Source organism: Cibotium barometz, chromosome 55 (assembly GCF_041138505.1).
Source record: "Cibotium barometz isolate CiBa-2024 chromosome 55, ASM4113850v1, whole genome shotgun sequence".
NCBI classification, from domain to species: Eukaryota; Viridiplantae; Streptophyta; class Polypodiopsida; order Cyatheales; family Cibotiaceae; genus Cibotium; species Cibotium barometz.
The window spans coordinates 2,500,527-2,523,107 of NC_141100.1; the positions used below are offsets into that span (position 1 = coordinate 2,500,527).

Sequence of the window (22,581 nt, forward strand, 5' to 3'; positions counted from 1 at the left end):
AACTTTTTGAAGTTATCATGAAATGCCATGTGTCTCACATTCTCCTAAAAACTAGGCACTGTAATATTACTTGTTCTTACCTCAGTATTACCATTGATATATTTTTTATGTTGTATTATTTGTAAATTGCTTGTCAATTCATGATCATTTTGTTATTTGATGTTAGTAAATATAGGTAGTTTAGTATTCCTTTATGATTAATTATCACATTTGTACATATCCATATATCTTTTGGCTCACTCTTGCTCACTCCCACACTAAGTTGTCAATAATCCAATCTGCTCGCTAACTCATGCTCACTCCATAGACACACCCACGAGTATGGGTGTATGAAGACAAGAAAGGATAGCTAAATGATTTGGATCCTAATGAAGGGTGGTTGCAAGATCAGGGTGCCTAGTTTTGTCCACTCAGGCACCCTGTAAACAGTAAAAAAATAGGCATTTGTTTACCTTTAGTGGCTAAGCTCCCCTAGTAAATGAAGGAATTTCGTTTCAAGTTCTTTTGTTGGAACATCATATTCAAAGTTGGAAATATAGTTGCATAATTTGATTACGCATTAGATAGTCAAAAGTCCTCATTTTCTTAAGTACAAAGTCAATGTATACACCCTGTCCCAAATTTGAACTGATTCCATAAAATGCTAATATCTTTTACATATAAGCTCATATGAGATTTACACTTTTTACCTTAGATCTTCACATAATATGGAGCTTAACTTGATTTTTTGAGAAAATTTTAAGATATTTGTCTATTTTCTTTAAATATTTCAAGGTCTTTAAAGTGCTATAACATACGCCACTTTTTGTACCCACAATAGCTACCACTTAAAATCCTCAATCTTGTAGATCAAAAGAGTGGGTAGATACTGAGACATTAGTAGAATGTGGTGGTTAGTAAAAATTGCAAATGCAATGGTTGGATTTTTAATGATCTCTTTTTCAAAATTCTTCCAGGCTATCAGAAGGCCTACAAATATTAATAATCTAATTAGTAAAATTACATTTTTAATGTGAATCATCTAAAACCTATAGGTACTAGTGTACTTGTAATGGTGCATCTATGGAAAAATAAATTGGATCACTCTAAGTATGGAAAGATCATTTGTTTATCATTTCATCATATTTTTGATTAATTAGACTAATTTATATTAATTTAAGTTAAAATCCTTTTAGTACATAGTTATAAATCTAAGCCAATTTCTATACTTTAACCCATATGTTATAAATTTATTATTATTGACCAATGCATGACCACAAACTTGTTGAACTTTTTGAAGGCACAATCAATCTGGTGATATGTTAAGAATATGATGAGTTTTTTACAAGTATGTCTTTGAATAAATTATGATGAGTTTTTTATAAGTATGTCTTTTTATAAGTATGTCTTTGAATAAATTATGTACCGATGCCAGATGATGATTACATAAAAGTGCCATTTAATTTGGATTTATTACGATGGTGTTTATCAACACCACAATGATTCATGAGATCATCATTGTACTTGTTTATTTGATTGATGATGCCAACTTATATATGTGAAAGATAAATCAATATAGTCTATTGTGATTATCTGATAAGAAGCTTAAGAGGCATTGATTTGCATATTGTAATACATGGTTTGATGCAAGAACTATACACATTTCTTTCTATGGGATACTTCTACTACATGTCTTAGAAAATGGTGATAAATAAATAAATATATATAAAGTTTTATTTAATTAAAATAAAAATTTCCTTTAATTAAAATTATTATATAATTTCACTTAATTAAAATCAAATTCTAATATTTAAATAAAAATGATATCTTTACTATTCAATCAAGAGGTAAATTTGTCTAGTTCTCTAGCCTTTTTGAATTATTAGCAAAATTTAGTTAACTCACATTAAAGCTACGAACTTAAGTCTGTGCATAAACATTATCAATGTGCGAGCTCTTTTGATTGGGACCCTTACAGGGCTCTGACCGCCCCAAACTTTGTGTGAGGCCTCTACAAGCCCAAGCAACATGCATGCCAAGTTTTATTTGAATTAAAAAAATGTGGTCACGAAAGTTTTCCCATAATTGACCTAATTCGGTTTCTTCTTCTCCAGAGGTGCCTCGAGGTCATTACCTAGGCCATTCCCCACCACCACTGCTAGTATCTAGTGTTACTATCAAGGCCCAAACATCTCCTCCTGCAGCCTCTCAAGTTTTGCATGGGAAGTCTCGTATTCGCCTCATATTTTGGAGCAAAATTAGATGCCTTGACTTGGATGATTGCTGATACATCATCGTTTTAGCAGGAGATTTTATTGACATCAACCGACGGGCCTGTCAATACTACACGGTGGGGAGCTTGGGATCTATCCTCAGCCCACAGAGATCCCGCGCGATAGAGAGATTAATTTACAATAGCTCACACATGCACAAGTCAATTTATAATTAATAACTTGCAATATCATTATTGAGCAGGACTAATCCCTACACTAACCATCTTTATGGAGGCTAATCCCTACACTAGCCATCTTTATGGCCTTTGTAACTGAGAATGTAGAGAGCAATGCCTTCACTAATTAACCACCTTCACAGCTTTTAATATACGCCACACATTTTCTGCTCTTGAGTGTAATTATCGGGTTATACATACTACCCGGTCCTGTAATGTTCTGATTATGGCTGATGATTAGCGCTTGTTGTTTAGACGCCTGCAACAAAGTCATCTCGGAATGGCAGTGGAACAGTCTTCACTGCCCGATATTTACCCACATTGTTGAGATGCTCATTTTCCAACCTGTAATGTGAAGAATATTCCAATTTTTCAAATTATCACTAAATTTGAAGATTAGTGTCAGCTCTTATTGAGAAATTCATTTATGCTCACATGAATTTTTACCTATAAAAATTCCAGTGGCCCCTTCTGAAAACCTCTAATGAAGCAAAGAAGAAATCAGTCGAGTAATGATCAGAATTGCCAAATTGGAAGTGTGTAAGGGATTGCACCCATGCAAATCTAAGAAGGAAATTAACACCCTGTTGCAAATTCAAACATACCCCCATTAGAAAAAAATTAAAAAGAGGAAATAAATAGATAGAAGGGAAATAACTAGTCTTTTTTAAAGAAAAGATATTATGCTTACCATGGAAATAAAATACAATGATTTATTCTTCAGAATGAGTTGATCTCTTAGCCATGGGTTCTTAGAATGTGGTTGGAGGAGGCCCCAATCCATAACAACATCCCAATACATTTGGTACACAGTTGCTAATGATGAAGTGACTATAAAGATGGCAAGCCAAGCCTTAGAGGGATAGAATTGGAAGGTAAGCCTACATCCAATTGCAATCATTGCAGACAAATATTTGCCCCCATTTGCAAGATGCACACGGTCCCCTTCATCAATCCAACGCCTCAAGCACTGTTTTTTATCAATTGTTTCATTATAAACTAGAACACTTAGCATTAAAAAACAATGGCAACTATAATAAACTATAATGTTTATGGCATCATACTTATACGTTTATATGTCTATACACTATGTGTGTGTATGTGTAAGCCTATAAATATGTATATACACATGTATATTTATATGTACACATATACATACATATATGTCTATGTGCATATATATGTATATATACACACATATATGTATATATAAATATATAAATACACATATATATTTAAATGCATGTACATGTATATGTAAATACAAACGTAAATACAAATATATACATATAGGTATATAAATGTATGTAAATGTTTACTATATGTACACACACACACACACACACACACACACACACACACACACACACACACACACATATGCATGCATGCATGTATGTATGTATGTATATATGTATGTATGTATGTATATATATATACATAGATACATACATACATACATACATACACACACACACATACATACATACATACATACATATATATATATATTACATATACATGTACATGCACACACACATACACAATATATATATTTATACACACACACACACACACATGTATGTATGCATGTATGTGTGTGTGTATTATATAATATATACATATACTTATATAATATATGCATATATATGTATGTATACACACACACACGTGAGTGCGTGTGCGCATGCATATATAGGTGTGTGCATATATACACATGAACATGTATGCATAAAGATATATATGTGTATATATATCTATGTGCATATAAACACATAGATATATATGTGTATATATGTATGTGTATGTATAGTGTGTGTGTGAAAATTAAAGCACATATATCTATGTGCATGTAAACACATACACATATATGCAGAGTATATGTATATATATGTATGTGTATGTATACATATGTGTGTGTGTGAAAATTAAAGCATACCTATACCTTGTCATGATAAATATAAGGTAATATGCATAATTATATTTTTTATGGCATCATTAGTGAAGTAAAAATAGCTTACTTGCATCAAACGCCACCAATAAGGAAGGAAGGACAAAACATATGCAAATTGGTGGGATTTGGCTCCTCCACATGTGTGTGAAGTATGAGATAAAGCATGACCTCCAAAATAGTTGCATGCTATGTATTGTGTTTGTCTTATTGTAGCCACCTATGGCACACACAAAATCAATGAACGTTAGTTAAAGTGGTATAACAATCAAACTGACATTCATATACATGCTTAACTCAAAATTTATCTCTTATACAAAGAGACACCTGGCTAGTAAGTTGGTCTGCTAAAAAGAAATCAGCCATGGCAACCTACAAGATAAAAAACCAAAAGGGGGAAAAATTTATATTTAAATGGAAAGGAGCTACTATTTAAATGCAAAGGAGCTCTAACTATTCAAATGCAAAGAAGTTCTAAGTAAACCATGATATTTTTATTTAAAGTAAGAAATTTAAGTAAACCGTATTTTTATTTAAAGTAAGAAATTTGACATGGTCAAAATGTTGTTAAATTGTATATACCTTGTAAAAAGGTGATAAAATAATACGCTTCATGCAGTTCAAGAAGAAGAAGCGGCTTGATCGATGGAATACATTCAACGGGCAAAATAAAAGGATCAATGACACCTGAGCAAATAATGTATTAGTGAAGCATTTATCTTTAGATGCCTACTTATGTCCATGTGTTTGTGTGTGTTTGTGTGTGTGAGTGAGAAAGAGAGAGGTCATTTTCTACCTACATACATGTTAGTGTAAGTTTACATGAAATCTTAAATCTTGGAACTTTTAACCTATTTTTTTCAATACATAAAAACATTTTCATTGGGATAAAGTTCATTTTTTCTCTCCAAACCATTTAGTAGTAGGGCTAGTGACATACCAGTAATGTTGCAAAAGGAATAGAGTTTGGATTAAGTAAGGTAGCTCCATGTAGGTAGAAAATCAATTGGCACACCATGCTTGCCACAACTAATGTGGTAAGGCATGTGCAAACCAAAAGTATCTCTCGACTTCTAAGCTCTGTTTTGGGAGAAAATTCGAAAATGAAGGGATAGTTTATTCTCACTTGATGCCATAAGTACACATCCCAACCATACATGAACATATGAAGAAGAATAAAGAATAGCATGCTGTTCATTGAAACATCAAGGTTTATGTTAGTTGTGTGCTTGTGTAATGGTACACACATATATATACACATAATTAGGGACAAATTTGATTTTTTTAAAATGTAGATGATGCAGACTTTCTTGATGGATCTTATAAGGTGGATATTTTCCTTCACATATGTTTACTTTATTTCCTTATAAAGTATGTATAAGTTTTAACTTGTCAGTAAGGCATAAAGGTGATTATCCATTAATTTTCTTAGTTCAAGATCAAGAGTACACCTGTACACGGGATAGACATTTTGAGCATAGTTTTGTAGGTTTGAATTGCTGAAGTGTGCACCATGGAAATGCAATAATATGATGAATGCTATAAGAAAAGATATAGACCATCCTGAGAAGAGACCTGCAACATGTATAAAGGTCAATAAGATTTACAATAATCTTTAACAAGACAAATCTATAAAATTTGTAAAGTCAATATTTCTACTCATAAGAAGTGTACTTTTTCTAACCTTTTATTAACACTTCCATATTAACACTTCCAAACAAGTTATTTGAATCAAGTTAATAAAAGATAAATTAAAAAAAAACATTGTCATTTTTATTTTGGTAATACTCTCGCAAGGTTCTCCTTGTGTTTTTATCTTTTAAAAGGAGTCACCAACTAAAGTGTATTTATAAAAATGGTTATTTTTCCACATTGTTTATCTAAATTCATCACCATCTTTGTACAAACACATAGGTTTCTCCCATTCTCACATTGAGATACCTTACACAAGTTTACTTAGATGCTAACTTTTGTGAAACAACTTCCTTATAAAACTTCTTTTTAAATCCTATATGCTAGTGTTGACTATCCTTTGGTAAACTAGAAATAAGAGAGCACCAACCTTAAATTATCTTAAAGTATTGATACTCATACCAAAAGATTTTGACTATAGATGTCACATCTTTCTCTCTCTCTCTCTCTCTCTCTCATGCACATGCAAATGGACACACACACACACACACACATGCGAATGGACATGTGTGTGTGCATGCACATGCGAATGGACACACACACACACACACACACATGTGTGTGTGTGTCCATTCGCATGTGCATGCACACACAAATGTATGCAAATACATGTACTTAAATAATCCAACGATACCTCTGTGAGTTAATAGCTCACACCATGTAGGTAAGATGACACAAAGAAGAGAAGGTCATAGATTTAAGGAAAGCTCGAAGGCACAAATGGCACTCATCCAAGGGTTTTAAGTCCCTAATAAAGAAATAATTAATTCACTCTCTACTAGATGCATATATATTAGAAAATTAAAAATTAAAAATAAAAAATTCTAAATTATTTAGAAAGTTCTTTCTTGTATATGCTTAAGTTTGCGACTATAATTGTCCTTTCTTAGATTTATTTTGTAGGTATCCCAATGCTTGAAATTAAATTTTATTATAAGTGATTCAAATGTTAAAAGTCAACAACATATGCTTGGGAAAGAATAAGTTTACCTACAAAGTATGTAGTGGTGTGGCAAACTTTTTGTTGTGCTGGCCTTAACAACATCATCGCTTTTTTCTGATCATTTTTAGCAAAATATTGGGCAAACAATCTCTCAACTTCATCCATTAGGTGATCAACCTGCTTTATGCATTATTAAACAAGTTTGGTAATAGGAACATATTTGTAGAGCTCTTGCTTTTACAAAGGACATTATACATATATATAAGTGTACGTATCAATACTCACCTTATTTGAGCTATTGAGTCGAGATCTTTCTAGAGCTTTTAAGTAGGGAGTTGATGCATTTCTTCTAGTCACCTATACATTGTTATTTTAAAATTAATTTATTGTAACTTGAAGATAAACCCATGGCAGGCACAGCGTGCCCTACCAAGGCTAAGTATTGATATACATTGAAATACCCCATGTGTCATATATATGCGCATTGGATTGAGACAAAAGCAACGAAAAAGGGAGAGAAGAGGGAGATTTTTAATCATCTATGTGTGTACATATATGACATACAAGGTGGGGTATTTTTAACTACCCAACATATCAACACATGATATGTGTACACACGATATTTATATGCATGATATGTGTACACACGATATTTATACACATGATATGCATGGCAATTCAATATCTATCTATACACACGATATTTATACACATGATATGTGTACACACGATATTTATACACATGATATGCATGGCAATTCAATATCTATCTAAGTGCACTAAGGCCCACATTAAGAAAGGGAAAATCTAAAATTTTAAAAATCAAATGAAAATAATTATTTGGGACATAAATTGGATTTTTTCAACTCAAAATTTTCTTCTTGAAAATAACAATTTAAAATGGATGTCACAAGATTCTATATGGTGGCTTTCATTAATGACTAATAGACATTGTCACTCTATGTTAGAGAACTTGTTTCTTGAGGAGGTTTTGTATAGAGAATAACAAGAGGCTTAGTGGAATTAGCATACACAACACAAAAAGATAAAGATAAAATAAAACTTAAAAAGGAAGATTTATGAGAAAAGAACATTTAAAAGTAAAAAGTAAAAAGAAAGATTTAAGAGAAAGGGTTACCTTATCGTATTTCTTCAAAATCTTTCCAAATGCTAGCATGTTCAAGGAGCTATGAAATAAGATCAAGAAATAAATATCATATGCAAATGGAATGAAATCAAGATAGGTGTTTCCATGGGTGAAGAGATTGCCTGAAGGTTTTGAGGAGGCCAAGGCCACGGTAATACTCAACAAAGGCTCTGCGTAGCATTTTTCTTGCATATTGGAGCTTCTTTTTGGTGATGGTAAAATCATGGCAATTGCGAGCACTCTTCTTGGCTTGGGGGTTGTTGGCAACATCATCCCATAACATTTGAGTTAGTGTGGAGATGGTGAGTATGGGAGCTACCTTGGTGGGTGGCACGTTGAGCCTCAAAATGTTACCCTTCCTTTGCCCACCATTATTCCTGGATGATACCACATGCTCGTTATCATTTGTAGCTCGAGGATGGTGGAATCCAAGCCCTTCCTCTTCATCACTAGCTGATGCCACGTCCTGATCTATTTTAGGAGTCATCATCCCACACATGCTAACCATTTGAGAGTTGACATTACTTTGCACAACCCCTTGATTTTCACCTTTGAGGAGTGCTGCATCAAAGACCAATATATTGAAGTAAAAGAGAAAAGAAAGCACTATGTTTGCAACTATGCGACTCAACACCTACAATTTTAGCTCCAATAAACCTATACCTTCTTTTAGATTGTGTTTACATTCTACACTTTCTTTTAGTTTATTTTTACATTTTCCCCTTCAATTGAGTAAAGGTATATTATTGTTACTATTAGTATTATTATTATTATTACTGAGAGAGAGAGAGAGAGAGAGAGAGAGAGAGAGAGAGAGAGAGAGAGAGAGAGGAACATGTATATTGATAATTCACATTCAATAACTATCAAATTATCATATATATGAAAATTAAAATCAATGCCTAATAACTATAACATAGTATTGTAATGGAAATCCTTATATTATATTGAGATACTAATCATGATGATTAAAGTTTGTACTACATATGCTTTACTATACTTTTTTAAGAGGGGGTTTTCTAGTATTGAAAGCATCATTTTGTAAATGCATTTTATCATTTTCATATAGTATATTAATTCTCTTTATATATGTTCTTGTTGATTAAAATGACGTATGCAATAATATTGTTAAAGTTTTATGTGAATTGGTTCTACCTTGTTATAATATAGAATGACGTATGCTATTATATTAATATAGAATAATAAACCTTTCTAAAATGGTGCTAAAGTGGTCTCAAATGTGTGTATGTTTTATTTGTGTGTGTGTGTGTGTGTGTGTGTGTCGTGCGTGCATGTGCTTGCATGCCTATATGATTGTATTCTTTGCACAATCATGTAATTTTCACCTCTTAGGAGTGTTGCACCAACAATTCAAGTAAAAGAGAGAGCACTAAATTTACACCTATATGACTTATCAATGCCTATGATTTTAATTCCAATTAACCTCCTCCTTCTTACCTTAGGCTTACATTCTACCCTTGAATTGAGTAAAGAAAATTAAGTCCTTTTTTTCTTATTGAGAGTGAGAGAGAGAGAGAGAGACAGAGAGACAGAGAGATAGAGAGAGACAGAGAGCTTTCAAATAATTATTCTATGTAGCTAAATTCAAACATCACTATTTTTTTTAATTTTAACCTTGGAACAATAGTATAAAATGGCAAACCAAAAAATGGTGTATACAAAGGTAAAAGGATAAACTACATTAAGCTAGCTCTAAATTTTTTCATCAATCCATTATACACTCTAATATAAGAAATCGCCATCATAGGGACATTTATTCTTCATTGTAATGAAGTAAAATGGAAAAATATTTGGAGAAACTTTTTTATTCTCTAATTGGAGATGCATGTATGTCCTTTTACTTCAAAATAGTTCCTTTTCTTAGACATACTTTCTCTATTTTTACATTTTAGACATTATCATATATCTAACAACTTAATAACATGTATTTTTTGCAGGTGCCAGAGGTACTTGGATAAATTCTTTTATTGTATAGTTTTTTCATACTAATTGAGAACCTATCACAATGTAGATGCATTGTAACCACCACAATAGAAGATGTGCCTATGCCTATGCAGTATGTACACAAGATGTGACTATGCCTATTTATGTACACAAGATGTGACTATGCCTATCTATGTATGTACACAAGGTGTGACTATGCCTATGTATGTACACAAGATGTGACTATGCCTATCTATGTATGTACACAAGGTGTGACTATGCCTATCTATGTATGTACACAAGATGTGACTATGCCTATCTATAGGTATGTACACAAGGTGTGACTATATAAGCATAATAGAAGATGTGACTATGTATGTACACAAGATGTGACTATGTAAGCACAGTAGAATATGTGACTATGCCTACGTATGTACCAGTGGTGGATACAACAATAGATATACACAAGGATACATGATATATAGTGGTGAGCCAAGTAGAGAATACAAGTGCTGTAGAAGTCACAGATATGCCACATGTTGTCTTTGATTCTCTAGATGCATACACGAAAATGCCAACATGCTAGACTTAAGGTCACCAAGAATATAATTTTTTTATGAGCAGCAGTAACAAGTGCCAATAAATCTACCATGGGCAACCACCATAGCTAAAGTGGTGTCAACAAGTACCACTAGAAAACATGACAGGGATGCCAAAGAAGACTCCAAAACAAAAACAAATACCAAAAGAAGAGACTCTTCCAAATGAAATATAAAGATCTAATGTTTCGTAACCTTCCTCTCATGCATCAAGCAGGCAAACTACCACTAGTGTTCATTGAAGTAACTTTGATAAGCATGATAGAACAAACTTTTTAGATTTTGGTAGCTAAATAGAAACCCTCCCACTCTTAGGAGTCCTTTTTAAAGCTCAATTAAACTAAGTGGGCGAGTTCATTTTTTAATGTAATTAGATGTGCGAGGGTGAATGAGATCCTCAATATGCTTATCCTGTGATGATTGTGGGTTAATGATGCTAGCAAGCTAAATCATAAAAGTATCTCAGGTGAGATGTTGATAAAGAACATCTTAACTAGCCATGGTTTGGATTGACTCAAGATTTTGCACATTCAAGATTCCATATTTTGATGGATATGGGAAAAAACTTGTTAAATTTTTATAAGGTAAGAGATGGTTGTTACTAAGATGCATTAGGGAGTGGTTTCCTTACCTCCCCCAAGCTCCCCCTCTAGTTGTCAGTAGGATATATTAGGGAACAAATGTCCCCTCCTATAAAATGGGGATCACAATACGATTAAGCCCTTTTTAATGTGGATATGGGTATTTACCAAGCATCCTTGACATCATGTGGCATTAGGGAGGAATGCCAAGGCCAACAAAATTCTCACAAGTTAACTTCACACCATACACCAATGTACATGGTTGGACATGCATGGTCAAATAAGCCCTTCATCTAAGGCATAGCTTGAGATGACAGAATCTCTCAAACATTGTATTGAGACTTGCACAAAAATAAACGTAAAGACTAATTGAAAGGCTTGTTAGCAAGTTACTCACTACCCATCCATAGCTCAAAGCACCCTCGAGATCCACACTAATCGTGCACATTGCCCAAACTTGATTACCCCATAGCAACATAAACCACTTTTCTAGTGTTTTATTAGAGCTTGGTGATGGCCTCATTTGGCTTCTCATCTTTTGGGAATTCTCCGAGCCAATGTGATACTTGATTATGGGAAATCCACTCACCTATAAAGGCTTAGAGTTAGTAATAAAAGCAAAAACTAATAATAGAAATCTGACGTTCACAAAAAGGAGAAATTTTATTTGCTTTATTTTAAGCCTAATCTTAATATTAGGCACAAACAAATGTTTAGCATGCAAGAATCAAAATCAACCAATGGTAAGTTGGCAGGATCATATTAGAAAACCCTTTTTATATAGAGATTTAATTGTACAGCTTTGATTTATCTTCAAACAACATGTAACCTTGATTTTAATCATCTTATAAGGGAAACTTTTTGGAATCAAGGTAAAGAAAAAAGGAGCTTACGTTTCTCAGCTGTGCTGCTAGGTGACGTTTGTGGGATAAAACAAAAGGTAATGGAAGATGGCGATGCAAGGGACGACGAAGCTTGGTGTTCTTCAAGTGCCTTGCGTAAGTCAACAAGGTTGGTGAGTTGGCGCTTGAGAGCCTCCATTCTATGTGCATACTCATCCTCCTTGGAGGCATAGAAGTCATTCACCTTGTTGAGCTCCTCATCCACCCCTTTAAAGAATGCCACCTCACTCACATTTCCACATAATGGCTCTAGCACCTCTGTCTCATAGATCTCCACTTGGCCACGAGATGAGCACCTTTGGTGGTGCACCTACACTCATATAATGTCCCAAATTGGTAAAAGTTATCATGTCAAATATTCAGCCATTATTGGAAAAACAACATATGTGAGCTATTGGGACCATTTCTAGAAGAATTCAAAGCTTTAATGATGGGGAAGAAGTTAGAGGCAGAATGAGTATAGATGAGACATATTCTTTTCTCGTTCTCTTAAATTGACATGTCTACCATCATGGTGGCCCCCAAAATAATTGACATGTCTACCATGGTGCCCCCCAAAAACGTGACCAATAAAGTGGTGTGACTTGCTTTCACTAGAAAAATTACACACCAAACCAAGGAAAAAGGGGAGAAAGAGAGAGAGTGGCAACCATAGTCCATACAGAATAAGTATAGCTAAGAAAAATTCTTTTCTTCTTCTCTTAACCTTGATGGAAACAAAAAAACGACATGTCTGCCATGGTAGCCCCCAAAATAATTGACATGTCTACCATGGTAGCACCCAAAATAATTGGCATGTCTACCTACCATGGTAGCCCCCCAATAATTGACATGCCTACCATGCTAGCCTCCAAAAAAGGTGACCAATAAAGTGGTGTGACTCGCTTTCATTGGAAAAATCACACACCAAACTAAGGAGAAGGAGAGAGAGAGAGAGAGAGAGAGAGAGAGAGAGAGAGAGAGAGAGAGAGAGAGAGAGAGAGAGAGAGAGAGAGAGAGAGAGAGAAGCCAAGCCAATGGACCTTCTACCATGATCAAAAGTGGAGGAATGCTTGGAAATGATATTGGGGCTGGTGAGTCGTTTCTGTGTAATGGTTTAGTGTGATCACCTTGATGACATCTTGGGGATGGTGGAGGGTCCTTCTTCGCGTGAGGCTAGCCATGAACACATATGGATCCCCAGAAGGTGGAGGGCTACTCTTCTGCCAATCGATTTCTTGGAGCCTGATGAGCTTGAGGTCCTTCTTGAGCTTCCAATAGTTGCAGAAGGCGCTCTTCCACTCGGGAACAAGCTGCAGCTCCAACTGCTTGGAGAATTTCACCATCTCTCTTCTCTAGATTATCATTAACCCACGTAAATGCAAACCTTAATGATCAAGAGCCCACATAGCCTTAATGGATGAAACTTCACCACTCTGAGACAGCTTAGTTATAGGCGCTAATTGAGTTATTATCAACTTAAACTCAACACAAAAATATCGACTTAAACTCAACCCTAAATGCAAATAATCACCTCAATCTCTTGCCCAATTGGGTGCAAATTCTCTCCTCAACCAGATGGGAGATGGTATAAGCAAACACAATTGCAAGCATCTGATGAGGGGTTTTAATTTATACAAAGGGGGGGGATGGTTATATGATTAGATGGTGGTGGTGGTGGGGTGGCGAACAAATCTAATCTCCTAATCAAGGACAGAAACTGAGGATTAGATGGTGATAGTGGTGGTGTAGCCAACAATAAGGCGACTAATACTTTAGCTTTCTCAACCTATCCAAGGGACACAGAAACCTTCGGTGTGGTGGGCTCGCCTCGCTCCCCACTATCACGTAAAGTCACTTTGTGTCTAGCGTTTCTAAAATGCCCAAAAAAATTCCGCACGGTCAACAAGCCTTTGCTTTATGACCCCCTAACCTTATAACCCACCTCAATTTCTTCTTTCATTAATGTTTTTATTCAAAAAAAAAGGTTTTTATTCAAAAAAAAGGTGCACAACAGGGAGTTGTGCACCTTTTTTTAAATAAAAAAAGGTGAATTCAAGCATAAAATGATTTCCTAAAATCTCTAGCAATTTCTTTCCCCTTTTTAAACATCCAAAAGTGACATTACTTGTATTTTATTTTTTTCCAACCTTTGCCCACTTGTTCTCAACTGCTCTACAAATATATTTTATCTTTGGGTTAGCGTGTGGGGTACCTTCAAAGATTTTAAAGTAGTGTGCCCGTTTGGAGTAGTACTCCTTGATAAAGATGAGTTGACAAGATTAAAGCTAACTGCTCGAGCGACAAACTTTGAAAAGAAATCCTTTCATAATTCTTTACTAATGGTTGATGTATTTTGTGATTATGTTATAGTTTAGGCATTTGCATAAGCTATAACATATAAAAATATAAAGTGGAAAAAAGTAATCAAAAACAATAATCACTACATCATTAAAAAAAAAGAGCACTATCATCATGTACTCATTGATCTACCACATCACATGTGGGTGAGAATGGAATAAAAAGGGTACAAGAACAAATAATCTTAAAAGTTTGGTTCCTTCTTGTATTCAAAAGTCTAAATTTTGGGTAGACACTATGTGACATTACTTAAAGTTACATCCTTTTACAATGGCTTTTGGCATAAATATGTTCTTCTTCTAATGGCAAAAGTCTCTATTATTGAGGATCGTTTAAGTTCGTATGCCAGTTTAGCTTCAACTTGTTTCTTTCTTTCACTTTCACTATTTTGCTGCTTTGCACATAGTGTCATTGATAATTGAAAAACTTGCATATACCATGCAATTTATATAATTGTATATTTCCACCACCAAAAAAAAAAGAATTTGTGAAGATAATAACCTCTTTGAGTTAGAATGTATGCAAAACATATGATGCAATTACACGAATTCTAAGCTCTTGCAAATGCATTTACACCATAATATAGCTCTTAAAAATGTATGTACACCATAATATAGCTCTAATGAGCCTCCATGCACCATAAAAAATGAGTGGCACCTACTATATCTATGTGGCTACTAAATTATCCAAATTTCCTTCTTTCTCATCCATAACATTTTGACTTATTCTAGAGTCTTCATCCTTTTTCTCTTTACAAATCAATTGTATAAATGAGCCTTTGCCCAAAGAACCATACAAAATTATCACACCATTTGAAGGTCTATATGTCTCCCCTCATTCTACCAATCTAGGAGAACAACTTACCTCCCCTTATTAGTGAACCACCCACCACTCACCAACTTGCAGACCTGAAATTTTAACAGCCATTTTATCGAGACATATTCCCCTCAACATGGTGTCTCCTAGCCCCATCAATATGTTCTAGGGGATGACTCCTCCACATGTGAGATCAATATGTGCTAAGGGATAACTCCTATCAACCAATTGGGATGACTCCTATCAACCACGTGTCAGATCAATATGTGATAGGGGATGACTCCTATCAACCACGTGTCAGATCAATATGTGATAGGGGATGACTCCTATCAACCACGTGTCAGATCAATATGTGATAGAGGATGACTCCTATCAACTAGACATATGAGGTCATAGGGACATGCTACACCCCTAAGTGAAGGTCCTTACATAGCATCTCAACATGGGTGCACACACTCTCCATCATGGAAAGTTTTTGAATCTACACTTTCATGCATTTGGCAACTCACTTTACACTTACAATCAAAATAATCATTCACATATGACTCAATTTAGCCATTGACAATCATAAAAATTACAACACAATCAAGTGAAAAATCATGAAGATGAAGTTATTGATGCCCATGATATTGAATAAAATACAATGATGCATGTGCGCGATGGAGTATCCACTCTTGAAAGCATATAGTTGAAGCATTTGATGCAATTAGAGCCCATATAAAAGGTTTTCTTTATAGTAATTTTCAATATTGTGATTGTTTCCAAGTGAACCACCATCACTTACAAAATTTTAACTTTAATAAAATTTAAATAAATCTTGAAGGTTCTTCACAGCAAGACTTGCGAAACTTTAAGGATTATATACCATAATTAAACAAGGTTGCAAATTATCTTTATAAATAATGTGTTGTCTATTTTGGTAATCTTTGTTTTTTTAGGTGACAATTAATATATTTCTCACAAATGATCTCTAAAAAGGAACATCAAAAAATGATACAAAAGTTAACAATTGAGAATCCTTTGTGAGTCACACATACTTTAAGCTTCACAAGCACATGTACCCTCCTTCTCCTTTAAGCTCAATAATTGAGCACATTTACCCTCAACATTACATGTAAATGAATAAATTAAGGGGCAAATAATAACATAACTTTAAATTTGCAATTTATGAATTCTAGCTATGACTTTGAACATGAACAAAATATCAAATGTTTTTTTGTAGATCATGCACTCAAGCTTTAGTGCATATCATGAATAGAGTAGAGCTACATTGTAACTAACAATATTCATATAGCATTCTTCTAAAAAACCTTTAGAGCCACAAATTAATATGTAGCTCATCAATGATAAACTAAAGAGGAACCAAATAGAAAGAGAGCATAAAAGATAAAAGGTGTTGGAGCCTCCAAGTTACCAAACACATGAGATGATGACCACCAATAATGTTGTGTAGAAGGCATCAAGGGACACCATGGTGGCTACATTGTGAAGAGATGCTAGATGTGTCTACTTGAGAGATAAGTTAAAACTCATTTGAGCTCTCCTTAAATCCCTATGCCCACACCTCACAACCATATGCAACCACCAAAGTTACCAAACACATGAGATGATGACTACCAATAATGATGTGCTAGAAGGCATCTCACAACCATATGCAACCGCACCAAAGTTACCGAACACATGAGATGATGACTACCAGTAATGATATGCCCACACGTCACAACCATATGCAACCACCAAAGTTACCAAACACATGAGATGATGACTCTACCAGTAATGATGTGCTAGAAGGCATCAAGGGACACCATGGTGGCTACATTAAGAAGAGATGCTAGACATGTCTACTCGAGAGATAAGTTAAAACTCATTCAAGCTCTCCTTTAAGTCCATATGCCCACACCTCACAACCATATGTATCAACCCTTCCAAGTGACCTCCATGAACAAAGCCCTTATGGAAATCTCCATGACCAACCCCTTATGGTAATGTTAACTCTTTTTCTTACACCCAAAATCTCTACCTCTAGCCTAAGATGTATTTATATTATGTAAAAACCATGGACCATTGATGTATTAAAGCCAACCAGCCATAAACCTTATATATATGGATAGAGATAAGAATTGGGCACCCATTGATGTATTAAAGCCAACCAGCCATAAACCTTATATATATGGATAGAGATAAGAATTGGGCACCCATTGATGTATTAAAGCCAACCAGCCATAAACCTTATATATATGGATAGAGATAAGAATTGGGCACCCACTTAAGTTAGGTGATTGGGCAAAGCCCTTTTGTGTATATATGTAACTTTTGATAATATGAATGGGGGAATTCTAGCATTTCTCAACTGCAAAGCTTTCTTCTTGTCTTGATGCATCTTAACAAGAATGATGACATGTAAAATTTAAACCAAAGATTCATATCCACCAACTTTAATGTACATCTTAATCGTTATATTTCATTATCCACCAACTTTAATGTACATCTTAATCATTATATTTCATTATGTTTTGGCTTTAAATTTCTATTGCATTCTTAGTTAATATTATTACATGAAAGATAATATATATGTACATATATATATATATATATACATAAGATCATAAATTAATATATAAATATTAATTAATATATTGATATCTATATGATTGGAAAAAAAAATCATTACTTTGATAGTGAGGTGGGAGAGGGACTTTATGGGCACAAAGGCTAAGTGTGGGGGATTAGTCTACTATCCAACTGCCTTTATGGGAGAATAGAGCGTGCCCCAAGAATGGTTCATCTTCCAAGAGAGGAGACATAATCTAAGAGAGATATATATAAATAGATCTCTAGATAGAGTAATATGAATATGGATATATATATATATATATATATATATATAAGTATAAGAATATATACATACTACATGAATTAATATATAGATATATTGATCTATATAAAGTAATATTAACTTTATAATATATATATATAGATATATAATATAAATATAAGTGATATATATATATATATATAAGCACTAATTTATATTAAATTATATAGATTAATATGAGCACTTATTTATTAATTTATATAAATTAATATGTATATATATATATAATATTATAAACTATAATGCACTCTCTCTCTCGCTCTCTGGAACTCCTACTGAGTATCCCCATCTACAATGTCTACTACTAGACGTTGAGTTTTGGGGGGTGGTCTTCATCCCTGTTGATTAGGTTATATTCCTCCAACATGGTAAGGCAATAATGAGGTGTAGCATTCGAGGTTACCTATGATGGTGGATTGAAAGTGGAGACACAAGGCTTGGGATGTTGATAGGTTTGGGGTGACCTCATTCACAAAAGGTATGATAACGGTTCAATAGGGGAGCTTGAGCATCATGATCCTAGAATCTTTATTTCATGCACCGTGTGCAAGTGGGAAGAAGGTTCAAACTTGCACTCAAAATTAGGCAATGGCTACAGCTCACTTTTAGGTGCTCAAATCCAAGAGAATGGTTGAAAGTTTCTAGGAGAGATTATGGATTAATCTCATTGCTAATCACTTGTACTCAAGTCTATATAAGAGGCTCGCATCTAAGAAGAATGTAACACTCTCACATTCTCATCCTCATGCTATCATTATGCTTGTTATTCTGCTAATATTATGTGGTTAATCTTAATCATCTTGCTTAGTGCTAATTAGTCAGTGCTAATTAGTCAATCACCATGAGTGTAATCACCATTTAGAATCTCACCATGATTTCCAACACATTTCCCCTCCAACTATGTAAGCAACAAACCAACTTCATATTCTTTTTGGTGATGGTGGTCACCCTCTTTATATGGATAGTTGCAGTCAAAGTGTCACCAACATGTATACCATGTAGGCCTTTGTAGTAGCCACCTATATAGCCTATAGTGCCTATGATGACCAAATGATATGGCAACAACCAAAAATATTCTTTTTGGCAAGCCCAAAATCTTCTATTGCCCCTTCATCATCACATGAAGATCATCATGTACCTCCCATACTAGTACTAGTCACGTAAATGAGGATACATAAATTAGGTTGGAGATTGTCTTCTCTATGATAGAACCTGATTTAGGGCAAGGCAAGAGTACCTTATATCCACCTTTTGCTTGCAATGTCTTGGTACATTACCATAATTATGGCCCTGATGTTGGGGCCAACGTTGGGGTTTTGTGGTTAATAGGGCTAGGGCTGGGGCTAGGGTCGGTCGAGCATCAACCTTGCGCTAGTGTTGGGATGTGGGTAGATATAAAGGTTGAGGCTAGGGCATGTTTGCATAGCAATAAAAGTGTTGGGGTGATGGTAGATATAAAGATTGAGGCTAGGGCATGCCTGTATAGCGATAAAAGCACAGGCTAGGCTTGGGACTTATGGGGCTCGGGCTTGGACCCGTTATCTATATCGGTGTGGTAACATAGGCATGCTCTCTTTTAGGGGGCCACACCCTACATATAATTTTCTTAGTGTGTGTGAGACATTGATCTTAAAGATGATGAAGAAGAAATGAAAAAAAATGAGAAAAACTTATGTTTATATAGTCAATTTAACAAAATTTAAAGTGCTTTCATTGAGTTCTTCATTTAACGCAAAATTTAAAAAGCTATCCAAATTGAATGAAACTTAATGTGCACATAGAGTAGGCCCTCAATACCACCCCAAAAGAATTTGGGATTTATATGAGGCCTATAGTAATAAGGCCCTCAGTGTGTAAGGCTTCTTTAAATCTAGGCCCCCACACGTAGGAGCCTTTGGCTAGGGGCCTATAGGCCTTAGAGTAGCCCCAAATTTGTTGTGTATGGACTCTCCAAGGCTACTTACATGTTAAATTTCATTGCATTCAAAAAATGTTGATTTGCTAGGCTATTTTGGTGCCTAATTCGAGGTTCACACAAAATTTGAAGTGCCATTTTTGTATAAATTTGTATAACAATCATATGTGTCATGTTTTGGTAATATCAAAAAAATTCTTATGTCAATTTTGTTGGAAAAAATCAATATCATGATGAAATGTGGTAGTAATATCGATATTTGCATTGACATGTTTTCTATATGATATGCACATACTTAATTGCACTTAAGTGTTGTCCAAATCGCTTCCTAAGCTCAATGAAAAAGTAATTACTATATGTATGTATGCATGGGTGTGTGTGTGTGTGTGTGTGGCATGCAGATGCCATAAAAGAGTGGCCATCCAAATAGAATCCAACAAAAGGGATTCACAAAGATCATAATCCCAAAGAGTGCATGGACTACCATAGATAGAAAAGAAAGAAGGACACATACCCAAAGCTATAGGTTACCTGCAAAGAGGAACTCCTAATAGAAGCCAACACAACGACATGGCAAAAGAAACCACGAAAGACAGCAGGCTAAGTGAGTACATGAACTCACAAGAAAGGTGGCCATTTTATACCTGCCATGGAGCCGAGGAAGCTAGCTAATGCCGACGTGTGTGTTCAATGCGGATCCATCAGCAAATTTTGTGCAGAGCTCCACCCTCGGGTTTTGCCAGGCAATACGCGCAGAGAGGTATTGCCCATAATATGGATATCGCCAAAAGGGCAATAATAAGGCATTTACCTTCGAAATCGATTAAGATAAGCCATACATAGAAAGTGTGTGTGTTTGTGTGTGTGAGTGTGTGTGTGTATGTGCAAATGTGCCCATGCAAGAGGTGAATTAAATGTATCCCATGCCATTTCATACGGCATTCATTTTACAGCATCATTAGGATATATGTAATTGACATACATCTAGCAACATCCATGCAAAGGTCTTGAGACATAATACTAGCTTTTGCAATATATATTAGTGAAAATCCAAATATAGTAGTAAAAATCCATATATTTAGGCATTTACATCACAAACAGCAAAGTTGGTTTAGATAAAAACTACCCAAAATGTGTGTATGTGTATGTGCATGTGCATGTGTGTGTGAGTGTGTGTGTGTGTGTGTGTGTGTGTGTGTGTGTGTGTGTGTGTGTGTATGTATATATATAATTTTCTTAGAGATAAAAGGACATTATATCTATACATGCATATGTATATATATAGATAGGTAAATATATATACATACATACATACATATATATCTATGTATATATATATATGTGTGTGTGTGTGTGTGTGTGTGTGTGTGTATGCGTGTGTGTGTGTGTGTGTGTATGTATGTATATATGTATGTATATATACATATATGTATGTATATATATATACATACATACATATACATATACATACACACATACATACATACATACATACATACATACATACATACATACATACATACATACATACATATATATATATATATATATATATATACACATATGCATATACATATACGTATACATATACGTATACATATACATATACATATACATATGCATACATATATATGTATGTATGTATGTAGGTACTATATGTATATGTATGTATGTATGTATGTATACATACATACATACATACATACATACATATACATATACGTATACATACATACATATACATATACGTATATATATGTATGTACAGATGTATACATACATACATACACTCACATATATATACACACATACATATATATATATGGGTATGTGTGTATTTGTGTGTATTTGTGTATATATGTATGTATGTATGAATATATGTGTGTATGTTTCATATATATATACAAATATATGAATATATATTTGTGTATGAAAAACACATTTTTGAAAGCTTCCAAGAATATCTCGTGGGCTTTTGAATTTATAGTTTTTTTTAAAGACATTGTCACTACATTATGGTGGAGTTTATAATCGAATATTCTCTCTCCTCCTCTCTCTCTCTCTCTCTCTCTCTCTCTCTCTCTCTCTCTCTCTCTCTCTCTCTCTCTCTCTCTCTCTCTCCAAATCACATACCATAGCACATGTTGGGTTGCAACAAGTTGCACGATAAAGTTTTGCATAGTGGGGGCCTTTATCTATCTTTAATTATTCAAATCTTGCACCACACAAAACCTTGGTCTAACCCAACGTGCAAATAGATACCTAGGGCCCTTGAAAAGATGTAGGAGACCCACAAAATCCTACCCCGAATAGGCAAGCATGAGTCTATACTAAGGCAAGCATGAGTCTATACTAAGACTAGCTTGTGCCATCACACATAAATATGGTTAAAACAATTGTAAAAATAAGTATATTTCAATAAGTTTCGTAATCTCAAAAATTAAAGAA

At 34.4% G+C, this 22,581-nt stretch overlaps 1 protein-coding gene across 2 annotated transcripts; it reads right to left on the minus strand.

Moving 5' to 3' along the window:
- Positions 1–2,405: 2,405 nt before the first annotated feature.
- LOC147607250 (phosphate transporter PHO1-like) lies at positions 2,406–13,822 on the minus strand. Of its 2 annotated transcripts, XM_086790819.1 has the most exons (15): positions 13,701–13,822; positions 13,297–13,521; positions 12,179–12,497; positions 8,284–8,722; positions 8,153–8,201; positions 7,300–7,371; positions 7,062–7,191; positions 5,831–5,954; positions 5,320–5,569; positions 4,962–5,066; positions 4,707–4,751; positions 4,450–4,599; positions 3,120–3,398; positions 2,876–3,012; positions 2,406–2,773 (listed from the first exon to the last, which is right to left on the minus strand). In XM_086790819.1, exons 2-15 carry the CDS (start codon positions 13,510–13,512, stop codon positions 2,680–2,682), a joined length of 2,409 nt encoding a protein of 802 aa, XP_086646945.1. In that variant the 5' UTR covers positions 13,513–13,521; positions 13,701–13,822; the 3' UTR covers positions 2,406–2,679. The 2 variants fall into 2 exon arrangements, with proteins under 2 accessions (XP_086646945.1, XP_086646946.1); XM_086790820.1 differs by lacking the exons at positions 5,320–5,569; positions 5,831–5,954 and having other exon boundaries at positions 7,066–7,191.
- Positions 13,823–22,581: the final 8,759 nt, after the last annotated feature.